At 41.6% G+C, this 19,963-nt stretch overlaps 1 protein-coding gene across 1 annotated transcript; it reads left to right on the top strand.

The window, feature by feature from the left end:
* Positions 1–9,797: 9,797 nt before the first annotated feature.
* On the top strand, positions 9,798–10,923 carry LOC145399614 (uncharacterized). Its single transcript, XM_080272159.1, has 2 exons — positions 9,798–10,019; positions 10,606–10,923. Exons 1-2 carry the CDS (start codon positions 9,798–9,800, stop codon positions 10,921–10,923), a joined length of 540 nt encoding a protein of 179 aa, XP_080128285.1.
* The last annotated feature ends 9,040 nt before the right edge of the window (positions 10,924–19,963 follow it).

Below are 19,963 nucleotides of genomic sequence, written 5' to 3'. Positions count from 1 at the left end.
TGTCCTGCCCTCCCAGTAGCTGTGGGGAGTGCTTCTAGTCTGACTGCTGCTAATAGGCCCCTCAAGTATGGCTCCCACTTAGACAAAGCAGTACTCGGGACTGCTCACCATTGTAATACATCATTCCAGAAACTGACTTGTTTCCTCCTTAGAAAGGCCACCACCACTTTTTCCAGCCGGGTTTCTGGCTCCAGAGAGTCTCGGGAGAGGTGGGGGATCAGGTGGCTTGGCCCATCACTTCTGCGCCCTACTTGTCCCTACCCTCAAAAGTTCACCAACATGTTTGCTGGCTGAGATTCTGGTTCAACAGGTTCTCCAGACTACAGTAACGTTTGGACAGCTACTCAGAAGTCTAAATGTAAGTCAACGTAACTTAGTCCAATGCATCAAGATCATCGAACAGAAATAGAATAATGCAACAACAGCAATTGCATTCAACCTCGTTTCCTTACAAGAATCTCTCTCTCTCTCTCTCTCTCTCTCTCTCTCTCTCTCTCTCTCTCTCTCCGTATACATACAGTATATATATATATATATATATATATATATATATATATATATATATATATATATATATATATATATACTGTATGTATATATATATATATATATATATATATATATATATATATATATATATATATATATATATATATACTGTATATATATATATATATATATATATATATATATATATATATATATATATATATATATATATTGTTACGGAACAGAGAAAGATAATGTACACTTTAAGTGAGAATACTAAAAATCACTACTGTCCCGTAAAGTTCCAGGTTCAAAACAAAAGAGTTAGGTAAAATTACAAGTTAAAGTTTAATGCTCAAACTAACAACAATACATTCAGGACTCATAAGGATAATGTAATGGCAAATAAACAGGTTAAATATATGGTTAACTGCAATAGCCTCTATTAACACGAAATTAGCAAGAGTAAATTTATCTAAGTCAGCCCTGATAAAATGAGATACCAGATAATACTCAGTGAATGCCAAATAAATTATTACAGATACGAACTTTTATTAATGATGACTGACATAAAGAACCTTTACATAAATTACAAAAACCTCACTAGGCCTAAGAATTAACCCTATGCTACACAGTACAAGAAAAAATGCAACAACAGTTATACTCAAATTACACACAGCTGCTAGATGTTTGGAGATTTCTTGAGCACTCACAATAATAATATCTGTACAGGAGAGGACAGAGATGTGAACAAAATGAGGAGCAGATCTAAGTGGCAATGATGCAAAGACTGAGCTCATTATATAGGGGCCAGCAGAGCTTGATACAACTTGTAACAAGGACGCGCAAATGAAGCCATGGGGACAAAGAGTTGACAATCCCGCTTTGAATAACAGAGAGAACGACTTACTCTACTATAACGGTAGAAGGGGGGGACTGAGGCAGAACACTCTCGTGATCAAACATGCAGCAACTGTGCGTTAAAATTACACAAAGGATGATGAAATCATAGGCTATGTAACAATATATATATATATTTTACGTGTCCGACTCTGAGCAAAGGCTTCAGGACCTATATCTCGGGGGCAGTAGCCTATCCCAAGGCCCAGTAGTCCTCCTACACCTCCACATGTCACCACCTCGGCGCTAACACCCACCGTCCATATTGAATACGTGCTAGGGCTGTCTCATGCAGGACTGGTGCATTAGTATTAGCGGGGGTACTTTTATGACATGTCGGCGGGTCATCTGGTAGATCAGGGAAGTCTGCTTTTTATGAAATTCAAATCCTTAAACTGTTCCCTGCCCCAGCCGGGATTCGAACCTGGGTCCATCAGGACTGCAGGCCACCTCTCTACCGATTCATATATATATATATATATATATATATATATATATATATATATATATATATATATATATATATATCAGGGGTGGGCATGCAAATGAAAATTCACTCCTGCAACGCAAATCCGCAGACTAAAAAAATTGCCTTCTACGACCGCAAATCCCCCAAATTCTTGAAATTAGCTGTTCCGCAAATGTAAAAATGGAAATACAAACAATTTTTATCCCTTTCATTACCCCGGCATCAGCTTCATTTTATTCTGTTTACCATTTGAGGATAATTACCTGTTCCCACCCCGGAGGGGCTCGGGGACGGGTATTGTTTTCACATGGTTTGTCTCTGTCTGCTTGTTCATTTGTTTTTTTGTTTGTGTGTCTGTTTGTTTGTTATCAACTTTACGCGAATACTATTCGTGCGATTTTGACTAAAATTACAAGGATGATGAGCTATGACTTTCTGATCACCTGATTAAATTTTGGGCCAAACTGGGCCAAGGCCCATAAAATGAAAAAAAAAAAAAAAGTTTTTGGCCATAACTCCTTTCAAATTCGTCATATCGACATGAAACCAAAACCTAAATGTGCGCCTTTCAAATCTGCATCCTATAACATGCTTCAATACATCAGGGGAGTCACCCCTCAGTTAGGGGTAAAGAAGCTAATGTCGGGTGGTCGGGCCTAAAATTTCAAATGGACATAAACTCGTCAATTTTCACCCTATTACTGCAAATTTGATATATGACATCGTTGACTACGAATCCTGTTGTGTTTATACGTCAACACTAAAATGACTGCCGAGGACGGGTTTACTGTGCCTTGGCATCGTTTCTTGTATTAAGGATGCCTTTTTTCATAATAAAGGAATTAAAAATCATCTCTAGTTATGCATCCACTACAATTATATACTTGTTTACTCTATTCTGGCTAACAATAGGTGACTCTATGAAGTATGGAAATTGTCTAAAGTAATGAATGGGATATATAAAATTATAGTTATAGTAAAACTAAAAAATATGTTTCATTTACTATTAGTATATTAAACTTTATTTAGTACAAAACAAGGGTAAATCCTTCACTACTGTATAGAAATGAATTAAATCATAACACTTCACAGCTCACACATGACAAGTTGACACACCAGTCCATCTCTATTCCTCGGCTCTAACCTCCTCAGTCCTCACTCCTTAGTTACAGTCAGACTCCTCCAACACCTGAGACAACTCCAATATATAGTATATGTGTCTATCTAGTTATCTATATTGATACCGCATGGGGGAAAGGTGGTTGTTTAGTAAGGAAAATGGTATAATTGTGTTCAATTTCATTTCATGTTTCTTGTTGAATCTGTAATTTACCTACCGGTACCTAATGATTTTTGTGGAAACTGAAATACTGGCACTGGCAAAGCTATATGTCTGACAAATTTGAAATTTAGACTAAAGGTCATATTCTAGGTGGACTGAGAGGCTTCGTAGCACACCTTTGCAATTTTCATCTTGTTATTGGCTTGTATGCTAAACAAGTCTTTCTATTATCGATGTAGTTTACATCAGTAGCATACATCATAACATCTAAGAATCTGGAAAATCAATTGATCTTGAATTAGGCTTTATATTTTTCTTTATATATTGGGGGAAAAACACGTTTGCTGGCTTTTATCCTTAGATTCTTATTTCTTACCCTCCCCCCAGAAAGCACATACAGAATTTCATTCAGATAATGTGGTGAGGAACCCTCCAATGTAAAGTAGAATACGACATACTATGACGATGTTATGCTTTATTGTCTAACCACGAGTATGAGCGTTGCCCCCTCTTGGCTTATACCCATTTTCATTCCTTGCCTGAGAGCTTGGTATGAAGCCAGTGAATATCAAAAAGAGATGAATCTGATCTTCAGCCATTCTCTCTCTCTCTCTCTCTCTCTCTCTCTCTCTTTGAAGGAATCGTAAAATTATCGTACAAAATGGACGATAATGAAAAATGCTATTGTACATCGTACAGTATGTAATTATGCTGAATTTATCGTATATACAGTATACAGTATTTATCGTACATATGGCAACAGTCCGGGAGTGGTGGACGAAGCCGGCGAGCTGGCAACTCACCTAGAAGCCGCCTGCCGGGCTAGGCCACGTACAGTACATGTTTGAGGGCTGATTTGCGTTTGTGGAAGTGATTCCGCAAGAGCAAAACCGCAAATTTACGTAAAATTTGTCGCAAACGCAAATCCGCAAATGATACCATACTTCCGCAATTGCGGAATTTGTGGTTTGCGAAAGTGATTGCAGAGGTGCCCAGCTCCGATAGAGAGAGAGAGAGAGAGAGAGAGAGATGTACCCAAGGAGGAACATAGGTTCAGTTGATAAAACGGGACCCTGGGGATTTTCCACAAGGGGAGTGTCCATCCAGCGTCCCAGGCAATGCCTATATTCACGATCATATTTTTTACCGGGGCAACGCCAAGTACCACTGATAGTTTTTGTTTTTACTAATTTCTTCTGATCAACTGCACAATGGTCATTATGGCAAATAACCACTGTGGGAGAGTTTCTGCAACTTGCATCTTCCTTCTTAGTAGGAGGGCTTACAAGTACCCTTGGTGTGAGGATGGAAGTCTAATGTCGATGTTGAATAAACAGGATGGTCTTGGGATAAAGAAACAGTGATGTGATGTGATGATGAGGGTATATATCATAAGAAATGATAGAAGGGAAAGTGGGAATGATGGTGCGGGTGGAGAAAGAAGGATGGGTTGGGTGATGATGGGTATTGGTGGGTATTTATGGCGGTAATCATGTCTGTGGTTGTGCTGGTGATGATGGTGATACCTTGAGGTATTTAGCTAAAGGACCATCTCACTTATCTCCAGTTTAAAAGAAATTAAAAATCGTTCTCATTTACTCTATAACTATCTGTATTTCAAGGCTGCTGAAAGATGAGAATAAGGTGACCGAGAATAAAGTTAAGAGTAAAATGGAGGAATATGTGGGTCAAGAACCTAATGTAATTGTTAGTAAATTTAAATCCTTTCAGCATGGAAGGTATTTACTAAAGTGAATAATATGATCTGGAGATGCCAAAAATAAGCATGAATGACGTCATAGTACTGAAAGGGTTAATATCTCCGTTTTCCTAAGATGGTCTTCACTGAGCTGAGTCATACTAACTGACCGCGGTTGCAGGAATTATATGTAAAAGTCGCTATTGTAGCGAAGGTGATCCCCAGCTCATCTGAACGTGAACCCGGTTGACTGTTGGCTGATTCTGGTCCCCTCTTGCACTTTACCTTCTTCCTACAGCGGGAAAGGGTGCGAGTCGAGGAAATTTTGTATAAACGGGCAGTAGAACCGATCAGTTAGATTACACTGATTTACAAAAAAAAAAAAAAAAAAAAAAAAATCTGAGGGACGCATGTGAATAGGTGTCTTTGACTAATTTTGATATGCTTAATTCAGATTTCTAAACAGTTTTGCTCTATCACCTCAAGCTTTTTTGCTTTCACATATCCCATTTTTTAATATAATGCATATATTTATAATATGAGTTTATTTCATATATTAAAATGGCATATTACAGAACGAAACAAAACAGACACAGAACACTGACAGAACTACTGTAAATATTACTCTTACTTGGATATAAACATATATACACATCATAGTACTACAGACAGTCAGAAGTGAGTTTTTTTGGACGATCTGGTGTACTCTGCCTCCGTGATGTCGCGCAAGAACATCCAGCAGAAGTCCCCCATCATGCTGCTGTTCCACTTGTCTTGGTAGTTCCTCTCCATTTTTGTAATATCTTGGTGGAACCTTTCCCCATGTTCGTCACTTACTGCTCCGAGGTTCTGGGGAAAGAAGTTGAGGTGGGAGTGGAGAAAGTGAATCTTGAGAGACATTCGGCACCACATATCCTGATAAGCCTGCAACAACTCGACATGCTCTTGGTAATCTAGTGCCCGTGTGTTACCAAGGAAGCCACGGCTGACTGACTTAAATGCTTCCCATGCTCTCAGTTCCTTCAAGGTGAGCTTCTCCTCGAATACCTCATCCTTCAGCATTTCCCGCATCTGAGGTCCGACGAAGATGCCCTCCTTGAGCTTAGCAGAACTGAGAGCTGGAAACAGAGTGCACGGGTGTTGGAAGGCAGCGCCATCCTTGTCCATGTCCTTCACGAAATTCTTCATAAGGCCAAGCTTGATATGAAGAGGGGGAAGAAGCACCTTGTTCATGTCCACCAGAGGATTTTCTTGGACAATGTGTTTCCCAGGCACGAAAGTGCTCCTAGACCCCCAGTCCTTCTGCGTGAAGTGCTTGGACACAGCCCGACTGTCCCAGAGACAGAAAGCAGCGGTACTTCGTGAAGCCCGCCTGCATACCCATAAGGAGCCGAATGACCTTGAGGTCCCCACAGAGGTTCCACTGGTGCTGCTGGTACTAACAGCACTAACCACTCCCTCTCACCGCCAGTAAGCTACTGATGTTCCTAGCCGCACAATGCACATGTTTGACCTTGTTGTGGGGCGCGTTTTAAACCAGGTTCCAAGAAAATAGGACGATAAACGGATTTTTGGTGAATATTTGGGTTCTAGGCCTATATCTATACATGTACGTACATATATACATGTATATCTCAAAAACTAGAGGTGATGAGTGAAAACGGATTTCGAATCTGAAATCAGCACCACAAAATTAGGTTAGAACACCTAATTTCATGCTTGTCTCAAATTTTTGTAAACCAGTGTTATTGCTACCGCTAGGAGTCCCTCCCTAGCCCCGAGGAATGTGGTTATGGACACATATTTCGCCTTTTGTATTGTGCCGTTACAGTGTGGGTGACAAACGATAATTCCGTTTTTCATTTTCTTTTTCGTCTGTTTACTGACTCAGGCAGTCCAAGGTTGACTGAAATTGCTTTTCTCTTTTGTATCTGCCACTACATCAATTTCGTCCACTCTAGAGACCAATGAATGTCAGTATTCTCATTCAGTAGTTACTCATTCTTTTCCTTTACCACTCTCTCTCTCTCTCTCTCTCTCTCTCTCTCTCTAAGCCAATCTGCTCCCCTTACACCTCCTCCCCCTCAGCTTTTGTTTTATTCACGGTTTCATACGCGCCCTTCCCGCTTCCCCTCTTTCTTCTCATATTTCATTGTGCTTCATCACCTTCTTGCCATTCCACAGTGTGTACGAGAATTAGGACGAGCCGGATTCTTATTTTTAGGATAAGGATGAGGGTGAGGATTAGGAGGAAGAAGTGGAAAAATGAGCGCGTTTAGAGAAAAAGTGATGCCTAGCAAACTGGAACGTCCCACTACAGAAAATGGCTTTGGCTTTGGGGCTATATGTGTTATTGATACGGACATCTCTCTATGATTACCTATGATATTTTTAGTGTTTATTGTGAGCCTTTACTTTCCGAAGAGTCCCCTGCTGTACAGTGAGTCTGCACAGTTTTGCCCTCTCTGTTTTATTTTTGCCCATCTTCCCTCAGTGTGGGGACGTGAGGACATCACTTAGCTCTTCTCCTTTTTGCCGCCATATTTTGTTTTCAGTTTTTCTCAGTTCCTATTCACTTTCTTCTCTTACCATTCTTCCTTCTCTCATTCTTCTTCCTTTGTCATTAAGTGATTCTTCTCCATTGACTTTTGTCTCTATGTTGATTTTCATATACTATACCCTTCATTGTGTGTGTGTGTGTGTGTGTGTGTGTGTGTGTAATCAATTATATCTCCTAAAATGGTGGTTCACTAAAAGAGAAACAAAGAATCAATAGCTTTTATAGACGTTTTTGCTTCTTTTTCCTCATTCACCAATAGAATCGCCGAGAGAGAGAGAGAGAGAGAGAGAGAGAGAGAGAGAGAGAGAGAGACGACATTAGTAAACGACAAAAAACTGAAGCGACTAAGAGAGAGAGTATGCTGTAAGAAGAAGGAAGAAGAAGGCTGAAGGAAAATAAAATTCATTATATATATATATATATATATATATATATATATATATATATATATATATATATATATATATATAAAGAGAATTTCTGTCTGTCTATCCTCTATGGAAATCGAGAGGGATGCATATACTGTAGAACTCTCTAAGCAATTATGACAGGTGTGACTTTTCACGGCAAATTTAGATGTGTACGTTATATTTGCTAAAATATTATGAAACGTTGCTGAACTTCCAAAAAGGAGGATTTTCTAAGTGCCCCCCTGTTGATTCAAAATGGAACCTCACTTTTCGGTGTGTCTAGCTACAGTTTTCAGAGTCTCGAAGTAGAGCAGGCTCGACGAGCGGCGTAGGAGGGACGAACAGAAACTCAGGTGTAAATTCGAGGCCAGGACTTACAGAATATTATTCAGATTAATTGATGATTCATATAATCCGTTTATATATAAAAGAAGATGTGTATTCCCTGCCTGTCTGTCCTCTATGGAAATGGAGAGGGATGAATATAGGACTCTCTAAACAGATTTAGCAGGGGTAACTTTTTCAGCGAAATAAATGTGTACATTACAGTTGCTAAAGTGATGCCTCTGATGGCCAAGATTAGAACTGATTAGAAATATTCAAGCCAACACGGTGGGGATGTGGCAGCCAATTACCACTGATATTTTTACTTCTATAACCGTATCATTATTAGCTGCAACGGATCGAGTGGGTGGCTGGATTGGTGGGGTGGGTGGGCTGGGTTGAGTGGATGCATGGGTGTGGTGGGGGAAGGTGGTTGGGCAGGGTTGGATGTGCTTGGTGAAGCCGTTTGGGTGGGCGAGTTGGTGGGCAGAATGAATGGGTGAATGTGGGTGAGTGGGTGGGGAAGATGAGTGGGAGAAAAGGAAGGGTAGGTGGGTGGATGGGTGAGCAGGGTGGGTGGGTGAGTAGTGGAGAAAATAAGTCCATGGTAGAAACAGGTCCATGAGGAGTATATTCCTGGGAAATAGGGCCTAGTGACGAACATAAGTTCAATGTGTACGGGGTCCCAAGGGCCCTCTCGCACAGAGGTAGTGGCCGCCCTGGGTCCGAGGCATTGTGATATGCACGATCATAGATTTTTACCCGGGCAACGCCGGGTGCCCCTGCTAGTGACTAATCTATACAAATCATAAAAATCTGCATTGTTTGTTTGTTTGCTTGTCCTTCAATCACGCCCAAACCAAGGGCCAAACACCCCCAGACCCATATATATTCTGAATCAGGGTGACCCAGGGATGGTTTTAGGCAGGTCAAATTTCAGATCTTGGTAATTTGAGGTCATCGGTAGAGTGTTCGCCTTTTTGGCCCGGGCAACGCCGGGTAGGCTACCCCTGCAATGCAATATTTGTCATGGAGACTCACATGACCTCCAGTTCAGACATAGGCCATGTGAGGTTGACCTCCGAGGCCATTTGAGGTCGCCAGTCAGAGGTCATTTGAGGTCACCGGTAATAGTAAACAAGTGTGCACAAATTAATGCTGTGCGTTAGTATGCGAAAGCTGAAATAGAAAGTTCTGGATCTCTTAAAATCCCTCTTCAAAGGCAAAAGAGGTCCATGGTCTTTTTGTAGTAGAAAGATGTGAGTGTTCGCCTTTTTAGCCCGGCAATGCCGGGTACCCTTGCTAGTAAATGTTATAAAGGACACAGACATATCTGTCCATCCTGTGTGGAGTCCAGTGATCCAGGAAAAATCGCACTGACTCTTCTCATAATACTGTTAACAGACTAATGAGTTCTTGGTGATGTATGACATGCTAGCAAAGACCTCTGATGTTGTAATAAGCCAGTATTCCTCATAAAGATAATTATCTTCAGTGACTGGTCTAAAGGGTTCAGTATTTCTTAATGATAAACAGCTAAATACACAAACCCAGCCACAGGGGGTGCAAGCCAGCACAACTCTATGCCGGTCCCAAGCCCGGATAAATGGGGAGGGTTGGCGTCAGAAAGGGCTGTGGGCCAGTAAAATAAAACCAAAACCATGATGAGCCACAACCGAGGAACAGTGGATCATGTCAGGGCGTACCCAGTTATAAGCGACGCACAGAGGCATCGCCCGACTTCTGCGAATGTGCAAGGGCTACCGCGCCATGAGCGAGCGCGGCTAAAGACGCGAGCTCTTGTTGCCGTTAGGGTAGCAACACTGAATGTTGGGACCTTGACAGGTCGAGCAAAAGAGGTGGTGGAGCTGAAGAAGATGAGAAGGGTGAGTATACTGTGTGTGCAGGAGACCAGGTGGAAGGGGAGGCGGTGGCTCAATCGGTAGAGAGTTGGCCTGCAGTCCTGACGGACCCGGGTTCAAATCCCGCTGAGGCAGGGAACAGTTTAAGGATTTGAATTTCAGAAAGATCAGACTTTACTGATCTACCAGAAGGCCCGCCGACATGTCGTAAAAATACCCCCGCTAATACCAATACACCAGTCCTGTATGAGACAGCTCTAGCATGTATTCAGTATGGACGGTGGGTGTTAGCGCCGAAGTGGTGACATGTAGAGGTGTGCGGTACGTAGGAGGACTACTGGGCCTTGAAAGCAGGCTGTGAAGCCTATGCCCAGAGTCGGTCACATAAAAAAAAAACAAAAAAAAAAACAAGGTGAATGAATTAGGAGATGGATACAAACTTTATTATAGTAGTGCAACTGCAGAGGGAAAGAATGGAGTTGGAATAGTGGTGTCGCAGGAAATGAAAGAATATGTGACTGGAGTGGTGAGAGGAGGAGATCGGTTAATAACAGTAAGGTTAATATATGGGGCATGTATAATAAATGTGGTTAATGCATATGCACCACAGACAGGATCAACAGATGAAGAAAAGGAAGAGTTCTGGAGAGAGCTAGAAAGTGAGATGGAGAGAATTGCTATGGAGGAGAGAATGGTGCTGGGCGCGGATCTGAATGGACAAGTTGGAGCAGATAATGAAGGAATTGAGAGGATACATGGAGGCCATGGGCTTGGAAGTGTAAATGCAGAGGGTGAACGGATACTGGATCTGGACATTTCCTTTGACCTGGCAACTGCTAATACTTTCTTCTGCAAGAGGGAAGAGCATATCATCACGTATAAGAGTGGAGGAATTTCTACCCACATAGACTACCTTATGTACAGATGATCAAATTTGGTAGAGATAAAAGACTGTAAAGTTATACCAGGTGATCACGTAGCACCACAACACCGGCTGCTAGTGATGGATGTGTGGCTAAAAAGACCAAGAAAAGGAAGGAGGAGGTATGAGAAGAGGATTCGATGGACGGCACTGAAGGAGGAAGCGAAGAGACAAGAGTTCAAGACTAAGGTACCAGATAGGGTGAACGTAAATATAGAGGGAGTTTAAGACTAGTGGAAGGAAAATGCAGAAACCGTGAGAGGAGTGGCCAGAGAAGTGCTTGGAGAAACACCGGGAAAGTGACGTACACCTAGAGAAGAATGGTGGTGGAGAGAAGACGTTAAGAATGCACTAAAAAGGAAAAAGGAAACAAAGAAGCAGTAGGAGCAAAGCAGATCGTGGGAGGACAAGACAGTGTATAGAGGCGCAAAGAAGTTAGCACGGAGAGCAGTGGCAGTGGCTAAGGCTGAGGCTTGTCGTGATATGTATGAGGAGCTGGAAACACCTGAAGGAGAGAAGAGAATATACAGGATAGCAAGGATTAGGAACAAGTCTACAAAGGATGTAAATCATGTGAAGCAGATGAAGGATGTAAATGGTGTGATGCTAATCGATGACATGAAGGTACAAGAGAGTTGGAAGGAGTACTTTGAGGGCCTACTAAATGAGGAGAACCCACGGGATCATCAGAATGATGGAATACCATACCTAGGTCTTACGAGATGTGTAGAGAGAGCAGAATGAGAGCACTTAAAAGAATGAAAAACAACAAGGCAACTGGACCAGATGAGATCCCGATGGAGGCGTGGAGGGCCCTGGGAGAAGCGGGAGTGGATTTGTTGTGGAAGTCTATGTGCAAGATAGAGGAGCAGGAAGAGATACCAGATGAGTGGAGGGAAAGTGTGTTGGTAGCCATCTTCAAGGAGAAAGGAAATGTACAAGAGTGTGGGAATTATCGTGGATTTAAACTGCTAGCTCACACAATGAAGGTTTGGGAAAGGATACTGGATGAGAGACTGAGGCTGGAGGTGGAGGTGGCCAGAGGTCAGTTTGGTTTTATGCCGGGAAGAGGAAAAACGAACCCAATATTCATACTGAGACAAATGGCAGAAAAGTATAGAGAAAAACAGAAAGAACTACATATGGTATTTATAGATCTAGAGAAGGCCTATGATAGAATACCGCGACAGGAGTTGTGGAGATGTCTGAGAGAGAAAAAAGTACCGGAAAAATATGTAAGACTTGTAAGGGAATTGTACAGGTATGTTAAGACGCGAGTGAGGAGCGCAGCAGGCATGACGGATAGTTTTGAAATGGAGGTGGGGCTGCATCAGGGCTCTGCGCTGAGGCCCTTCCTTTCAACATCGTATTCGACGCGTTGACAGAGTATGTAAGAATGGGGACACCGTGGGACATGATGTATGCCGATGTTGTGGTTTTGGTGAATGAGTCAAAAGAAGGGATAGAGCGCAGACTGGATGAGTGGAGATTAGCACTGGGGAGTAGAGGAATGAAAATAAGTAGAACAAAGACAGAGTATGATGTGTACAGAGCAGGTGCACGATAGACGTGAACGTATTTGGCTGAATGGTGTGGAGCTGAAGAGGGAGGATGCATTTAAATACCTGGAATCCACCCTATCAGCAGACAGTAGTGAAGATAAGCAAATAATTGGAAGAATCCAAGCAGGATGGAAAAGTTGGAATGACGTACGGCCATGTCATGAGCAGCCATGGACAAAGTGACGAGAGGAGAACACTGGATACGGAAGTTCAGGGAAGGAGGAGGAGAGGAAGACCCAAGATAAGGTGGAAAGATTGCATAGTGGCGGATATGAGAAAGAAGGGTCTGGATACCAACATGGCAGGCGATAGAGGCAGGTGGAAGAGGCTCATCAAGAACAGCGACCCCATATAAAGATGGGTAAATAAAGCTGACGAAGAAGAAGAGAAACAGCTAAATACACAGTGATCATCGTAGCCAGTATTTGATAAAGGTCGCTGTTAAGTTACTGATTACTATCAGTGTTATATGAGGCTCAGCGAAGGAAAATGTTAAATGGAAATTAAGAAAAAAATTCTTTGTAAAAGATAAACAAAGCAGTTGATGGTTTCCACTCAGAGTTGTGCAGTCGATTATCTATATGCATACACAGAACAAAATTCATCCATCCAGCCTTGATCCACTCCACTTTTTGCACCATCAGGAGTGTAGGTGCCAGGGGCTAAGCTCCTCAGTCCTGACAACGAAGGGGTGGGTAACCAGCCTTGATCGCATTTGAGTGGAATTGTTATCAGTAAACTCCAACCATTCTTTGAATGTAAATCCTTATAGGCTCAGTCCTTGGACAGTTTTAATCCACTAACTCATCAGGTGTCAACCACTAAGAAAACAAGACAGGATTAATCTTACACCTCAGTCATGTCGAACGCGAACAGACGAAAAACTATCTTTCTGGCTCAATCACCCATAGTTCTCCACTTCATCGTTTGGAAATACTCTTAACTTACATATAGGTCTTAGACACTCCATTTCCACTTCTTTTTATTCCCTAGCATTCTAGGCCAACGAATTACATATACAAAGCATTGTCGGCGCCATGTACATTCATAAGTGCCCATCTTTGCCTGAATATACGTTGTTTTTCCTTCCACACACTTCACAACGCCCATAATACGTTTGCCCCCTCCCTTAGCCTATGAGTTATTCAGGTCCCTGTGATTCATATGTTGCTACCACTATTAAAACACACACACACACACACACACACACACACACACACACACACACACACACACACACACACACACACACACACTTCTTCCAAATCTTCCCCATTTAATGTCACCCATATAATTATCTTTTAGCTCCGTCCTCTGCTGCATCATACAAATTTACTTCTCACGTTCGCCTTCAACTCCCTACAAACACTTTCAAACGCAGATACTAGGCTATCTTCCCAAATTTACCAACGAGTCTGTGGCAATTGTTGTACCATCTGCAAGGAATACCTGGTTTCTCTCTCTCTCTCTCTCTCTCTCTCTCTCTCTCTCTCTCTCTCTCCAGCATCACTTACTGTAGATCTCGCCCTCCTCCCCATTACCGCTATAGCTGCCTTCCTCGTTGGCCTCAGTGTAGTCGGGAAGTACAGCCAGCTCTATACAAACAATAGGATTCAGTTTATAAAAAAGGGGTGAATGAAAACAGTAGGGCACAGACGAGAGAATCTGCAACCACAACAGCAAGGGAAAAACTACATGAAAATCAAGTGGAGAGAGAGAGAGAGAGAGAGAGAGAGAGAGAATTTGACATGATAATGAGTCCAGTTAAACATTATCATTATTTTACACATCATTATCTCACTCTCATCCGCCTGTTCTTGTCCGCAGAGACCACGGTATTCCCAGAGTCTGAAGAGTGTACTGAGATGAAGTAAGGTATCCGGAAAGTCCAAGAGTGTGAAGCACCTGACGAGAAGAACTGAGAGTCTGAAGAATTTAATAAAGAGTAATGCGTCTAATGGGTAGAGCAAAATAGTCTGAGTCTAATGAGGAAAACTGAAACGTGATTAGCAAAAACAAAACAGTAAGAGGAATGGAGAATTGCTTGGGAAAATATGTAGAGTATAATCATGAAATCTAAAGAGTCTGAAGAGTTTTTGGAGACGAAGAGGAATCAGAATTTCAAGGAACGAGCGCATGTCACAATTCAATACGTGTGTTGAAATGTCTAGAAAATTCTAGGCTTTTTTTTTTTTTTTAAGAGTCCGACTCAGAGCATAGACGTTCATTACTTAATCACAACATGCGAGTAAAATGAAAGAAAGATTGAATGCTTCCTGCTTGTTTTTAAAATCGTGCTTTTAAACTGAGCTATGAAGTTTTAATGATGTCTTGTATAACACACATGAATGGAGGAAGATAGGAATAATTCACTTTTCTCCGTTGAGGGTGGTTCTTCTTCACTCTCACTGCCCTCAAAAGCGTTTCTTCCATTACCCTGATCCAAGACAACTGTTGTCAGCTGTACTCAGTTGACACGTGATGCAGCCAGCACAAGGACGCTGTATTAGCATAGTCACTTGCCTGCGGAGAGACGCATGCCACTCACTCCAACTCCGGTGGTTGCTGTAGGAAGTGGTGGCTTCTATAATCTGCTTTCCATGCGTTAACCATGCTTGATTAGCTTACATCCGTAATGGCTTTTGCATATTTGTCACCTTTAATCTGATGTCTGGAAACCTTCAGTACTGTATCTAGAAACACTCGTAGCTGGAAGCCCCCATTATCTGCAAAGCGATTGATACCTGAAAATCACACACACACACACACACACACACACACACACACACACACACACACACACACACACACACACAACGAATCCCGGCAATATCCTTGCTTCCACTACCTTCAGTGTGCGGAGGCGTCAAGAACTCGTATGTGGGTGTGAGCCATAACACTTTTACCTCACACAGCTGCAGGACTAGGGGATCACACGTGCTTCCTCCTGACTGAGAGGATGGATTACCTGAGGATTGCGTGGGAGCTTTAGCCGGTCACACACACACACACACACACACACACACACACACACACACACACAGATTTTTTCATCAAACAAATGGGTTTTGCTGAACAAGATTGTCTAACATTTACAAAACATTTTGTACATGTAGACAGTATGGCATAGTTGTCAAAAACAAATTTGCTTGAATGTTTTGTTCTGTCAGCTAAACTGGATTTTGCGTACGAAACACACTGGAATACCAAATTTTGGTTAACTTATTCTTATTTATCTTAGCAATACACTAATGTGTTTACAGCAAAACTACCCAAAGCCGTTTCATCAAAAATTATTTTGTTATGATATAACTGTCCCGTATCCAACCCCTACCATATTTATGCAACTTATCTAAGCACAGATATTTCCATATGATCCTGAATAAGTCATCAGTAACAATCAGCAGGTGCTATATTCAAATATGAAAAGTAAATATCAGCAGGAGAGATGTGCATTTCAGGTAGATTCATGTCAGTTAAGGAACTGAATACCGTATATGCAAGAACAAATGAAGATCATAAAGATTATTTTTTTACCATGTGTTGCTGTATACTTCCTTCTTTATCCCTCAGCCCTCTTGATATCAAAATCATCTGATGTGGTACTGTACAGAGGAGAACCACTTGTATCAGCTAAGGACTATTAATGCTAACATTGCAAATGGCAGTACTAGCTGTCTTCACTACGTGACCGTGTTTCACAATACTCAGGTAACATAAGGCCAAAGAAGTGGACTTTATGAAGCTGTCATAAGACTGAGACTTGGCTATAAATATTATTGGAAATTCATCAGAGATGACTCGTTACCTTGTGCAGTTTGTGGGGCACCAGCAGCACACACACTTCACCACTATATAATGGAATGTCCTCTTACTGCGAAGTATAGAAACTTCTTACGCTGACTGATCAAATCTCGTGGTTAATCAATGAAAAGCTGCTACCTGCCACTCTCCACGATTATCTTGAATTTGTATCAAAGTTCAAGAAAGCATTACATTCAATAAATGCATGGTTACACATGCAAATGGTTGCTATTCTTCATTATATATTACATTTATCGGCAACACTCATTACGTTGCCCAATACGGTGCATGTTTCGCCTGTATATTTACATCACAGACTGCATCTTACACACCCAAGTCATAGCTTCTAACAAAGATACTATTCAAGCCAGTGTAATAGAAGACACTAGTGTGTACCAATGAAGGACATGTATTAAATAAATAAATAAATAAATAAAAGTAGTGAAGTTCAGAGAGAGAGAGAGAGAGAGAGAGAGAGAGAGAGAGAGAGAGGTGTCGTCTTGGTGGGTGTTTTGACCATCACTCATCGACCCCATACGACCCACTGATAAGGCAATGCGTCTTTACTGATTTGGAGCTACTTCTCTCTCCTGTATGTAATATATCTTATAAATTCCTTTACATTTTGTAACATATATTATATCCTCTATTTGCTATAGGACATGTTGTAGCTACACCCAAGAACTTATAACCAGTGACTATATATGACTGTATTTACTGTACAAGGTGTGTCACAAGACCTATCACCTTGTTTTGTTGTTTATGTACTCTGTGTACCTTTACAACAATAAATATTTGAATCAATCAATGTATGCATTATACATTTGTACAAATTGATATATATCTTTTCTCCATCAGGGGGATTATCCCCCTCCTCTGATGGCCGAACCATCCCAAAACTATATTATTACTTGTGAGGGCATTTCAATTGATTGATCGGTTAAAATATTTATTGTCGTAAAGGTACTTTAACACAAGAAACTTTCACATCTTTATGGCACGAGTAAATCTTCTAAAGCATGATGATTCCACACAATATATTTTGCTTACGATTCCACACGATATAATATTACAGTATGCTTACGATTCCTCACAATATATTATGCTTACGATTCCACACATATTCGTAGTATCAGAGCTGAGGAGTCATATGAACAATTACATATGAATTACAAGACATTACAAAACAAGTGGTGCCAGGCACAACAAACCTCGCCAGACCGTAGTTATTTTATTGCTGTTAAATACTGACTCATTTCTGCCATTCAGTGTCAGTGCACAGTTAACCCATTTGTGCCAGGCTTTTCGAGTATTTGGAATTTCAGAATATTAAAAATGTGTAGAGGCTGAGGGTTTCCTGTTATTTCAGTGCTTCCATTCTACAGACTACTTTATACATATATATATATATATATATATATATATATATATATATATATATATATATATATATATATATATATATATATATATATATATATATATATATATATATATATATATATATATATATATATATATATATATATATATATATTGTTTCGTTTCGTTTTTAAAGGCTTCAACATGCTTGCATGCGTCGGCCTTTGTCACCTAATGGCGGCTTTCCACGCTGCACGATCCATTGCAGCCTCCCTGTTCAGTCCCTTAACCCTGAGGTCACACTTAATGACCTCGTTCCATGTCTTTCTCGGTCTACCCCTCATAACTCCACCCCCAGTATTAACACTTCTCACCTTCCTCACCCAATTATTATCCCCCATCCTCTCCACATGTCCAAACCATCTCAATCTACCTCTCCTCATCAAAACACCAATACACTCCAATCCCATCCTACCTCTCAACTCGTCCATCGTAAACCCAGCCCCCCCGGACCTTGCACACAAGGACGCACTACGCATCCACCTAATCATTGTCATTTCTGTACGTCTGAGTCGACGAATATCCTCCTCCTTTACTGCCCAGGTCTCACTACCATACAGCATTACACTCCTAACACATCCTTCATACTAAGAACCCTTAGCACGTAGGGAGAGCCCTCTCAATGTCAGAAGAGGCAAGAGCTCCCTGAACTTCCTCAAACCACTTCTCACCCTAGCCACAGAGCTAGCTCCAGCCCCACCTCCAGCACACAACATGTCTCCCAGATAACAAAACTCATCCACACACTCAAGAGATTCACAAGCAAGTTCAATCCTTTACGCCTGACAATCTCCACCTGCTCTCCCCGACACGCCGTACACATAAAATCAGCATTATCTCGCAGTCTACCTCTGATACCACTACATCTCTTGTGCACCCGTTTATCACAAACGCCGCTCAAGATAGAATTACTTCCCACGCCCTTGTGGCAAACTGCACATGGCCACTCTCCCTCGTCTTTGACAGTACCGCCACCAACTCTAGTTTTCATCACTTTTGTTTTATTTGCATTTACCCTTAAGCCCTTGTACCCCATACCATCTCTCCACTTCCTAAACTTTTCCTCCGCCTCCCTTTCGTTCTCTGCAATCAGCACCAAATCGTCAGCATACAACATTCCCACGGGAGTCCATCTCTAAAGTCACGTGAGAGGGCATCAAGGACCATGATAAACAACATGGGACTCAAAACTGACCCCTGATGCACACCAACATTCACGGAAAACTCATCACTCAAATCTCCATTCACTCTTACCTGAGGGCGAGCACCCACATACATAGCCATAACCACCCTAACCAGCCACTCCTCCAACCCATGCTTTCTCATTGCCCACTTCACCACCTCTCTAGGGACTTTGTCAAAGGCCTATTCCAAATCAACAAAAACAAAATACAAATGCCTTCTCTTACCAATATATTTTTCCTGAAGCTGTCGAACAATGAATATGGCATCAGTGGTCCCCCTACCTGGCATAAACCCAAACTGCATCTCATCAATATTCACTCATTCTCTAATCATACCTTCTAAAACTCCCTCCATTACCTTCATTATCTGATCTAAAAGCTTTATACCTCTATAATTTTTTCTTTCCAGGGCATCACCCTTCCCTTTATACACATTTACATTTACGCTCTTCAGCCAATCATCTGGGACAACACACTCATAAATAATCATATTTATCAGGTCAGTGACTAACCTCACCCCTATGTCTCCTGAGCCCTTCAACATTTCGGCAGTCAACCCAGACATTTCTGCTGCCTTCCCCACCTGCATCATGCCTATTGCCTCACTCACAGTAGCAGCATCAATCAAAGGCCAAGGGCCAAACACTGGATCTGCTGGCTCCAAACCTTCCCTGTCCCAGTCAAACTCCTCATTCAACAACCGGCTATAATGCTCTCTCCATGCATCTTTAATATCCTGACTGTTCACCACTACCCTTCCTTCATCATTCTTCACACACTGCTCACCTATAATATCCCGATTATCCCTCGTCATCTGATTTGCCACCTTAAATATCATATTTTTCCTTTCCCCGTGATTTAAGTTATCAAGTAAAAGTCTCTGTGACTCAGACCTCGCCCTGTATACCTTTCTTCTAGCCCTACGCTTGGCAGCCAAGTATTCCTCCTTGCTACCACCCTTCTTCCATTCCCGGAAAAGCCTTCTTTTTTCCTTAACTGGAGCTCCTACACCCTCATCCCACCATCAAGTTACTTTATGTCTTGGTGGTCCTCTTGCCCAACCGCATGTTACAT

The sequence above is a fragment of the Coenobita brevimanus genome, chromosome 6 (assembly GCF_032717465.1).
Source record: "Coenobita brevimanus isolate Jiangsu-jjx chromosome 6, ASM3271746v2, whole genome shotgun sequence".
NCBI classification, from domain to species: Eukaryota; Metazoa; Arthropoda; class Malacostraca; order Decapoda; family Coenobitidae; genus Coenobita; species Coenobita brevimanus.
This window is presented reverse-complemented; position numbering and strand designations above follow the sequence as displayed.

What these genes read in the sequence shown, in the direction of transcription:
- LOC145399614 (XM_080272159.1), top strand. Translation starts at nt 9,798, where the DNA reads ATGAGCCACAACCGAGGAACAGTGGATCATGTCAGGGCGTACCCAGTT. An exon ending in AGCTGAAGAAGATGAGAAGG is followed by an intron (nt 10,020 to 10,605) that starts GTGAGTATACTG and finishes TATGCACCACAG; the next exon opens with ACAGGATCAACAGATGAAGA.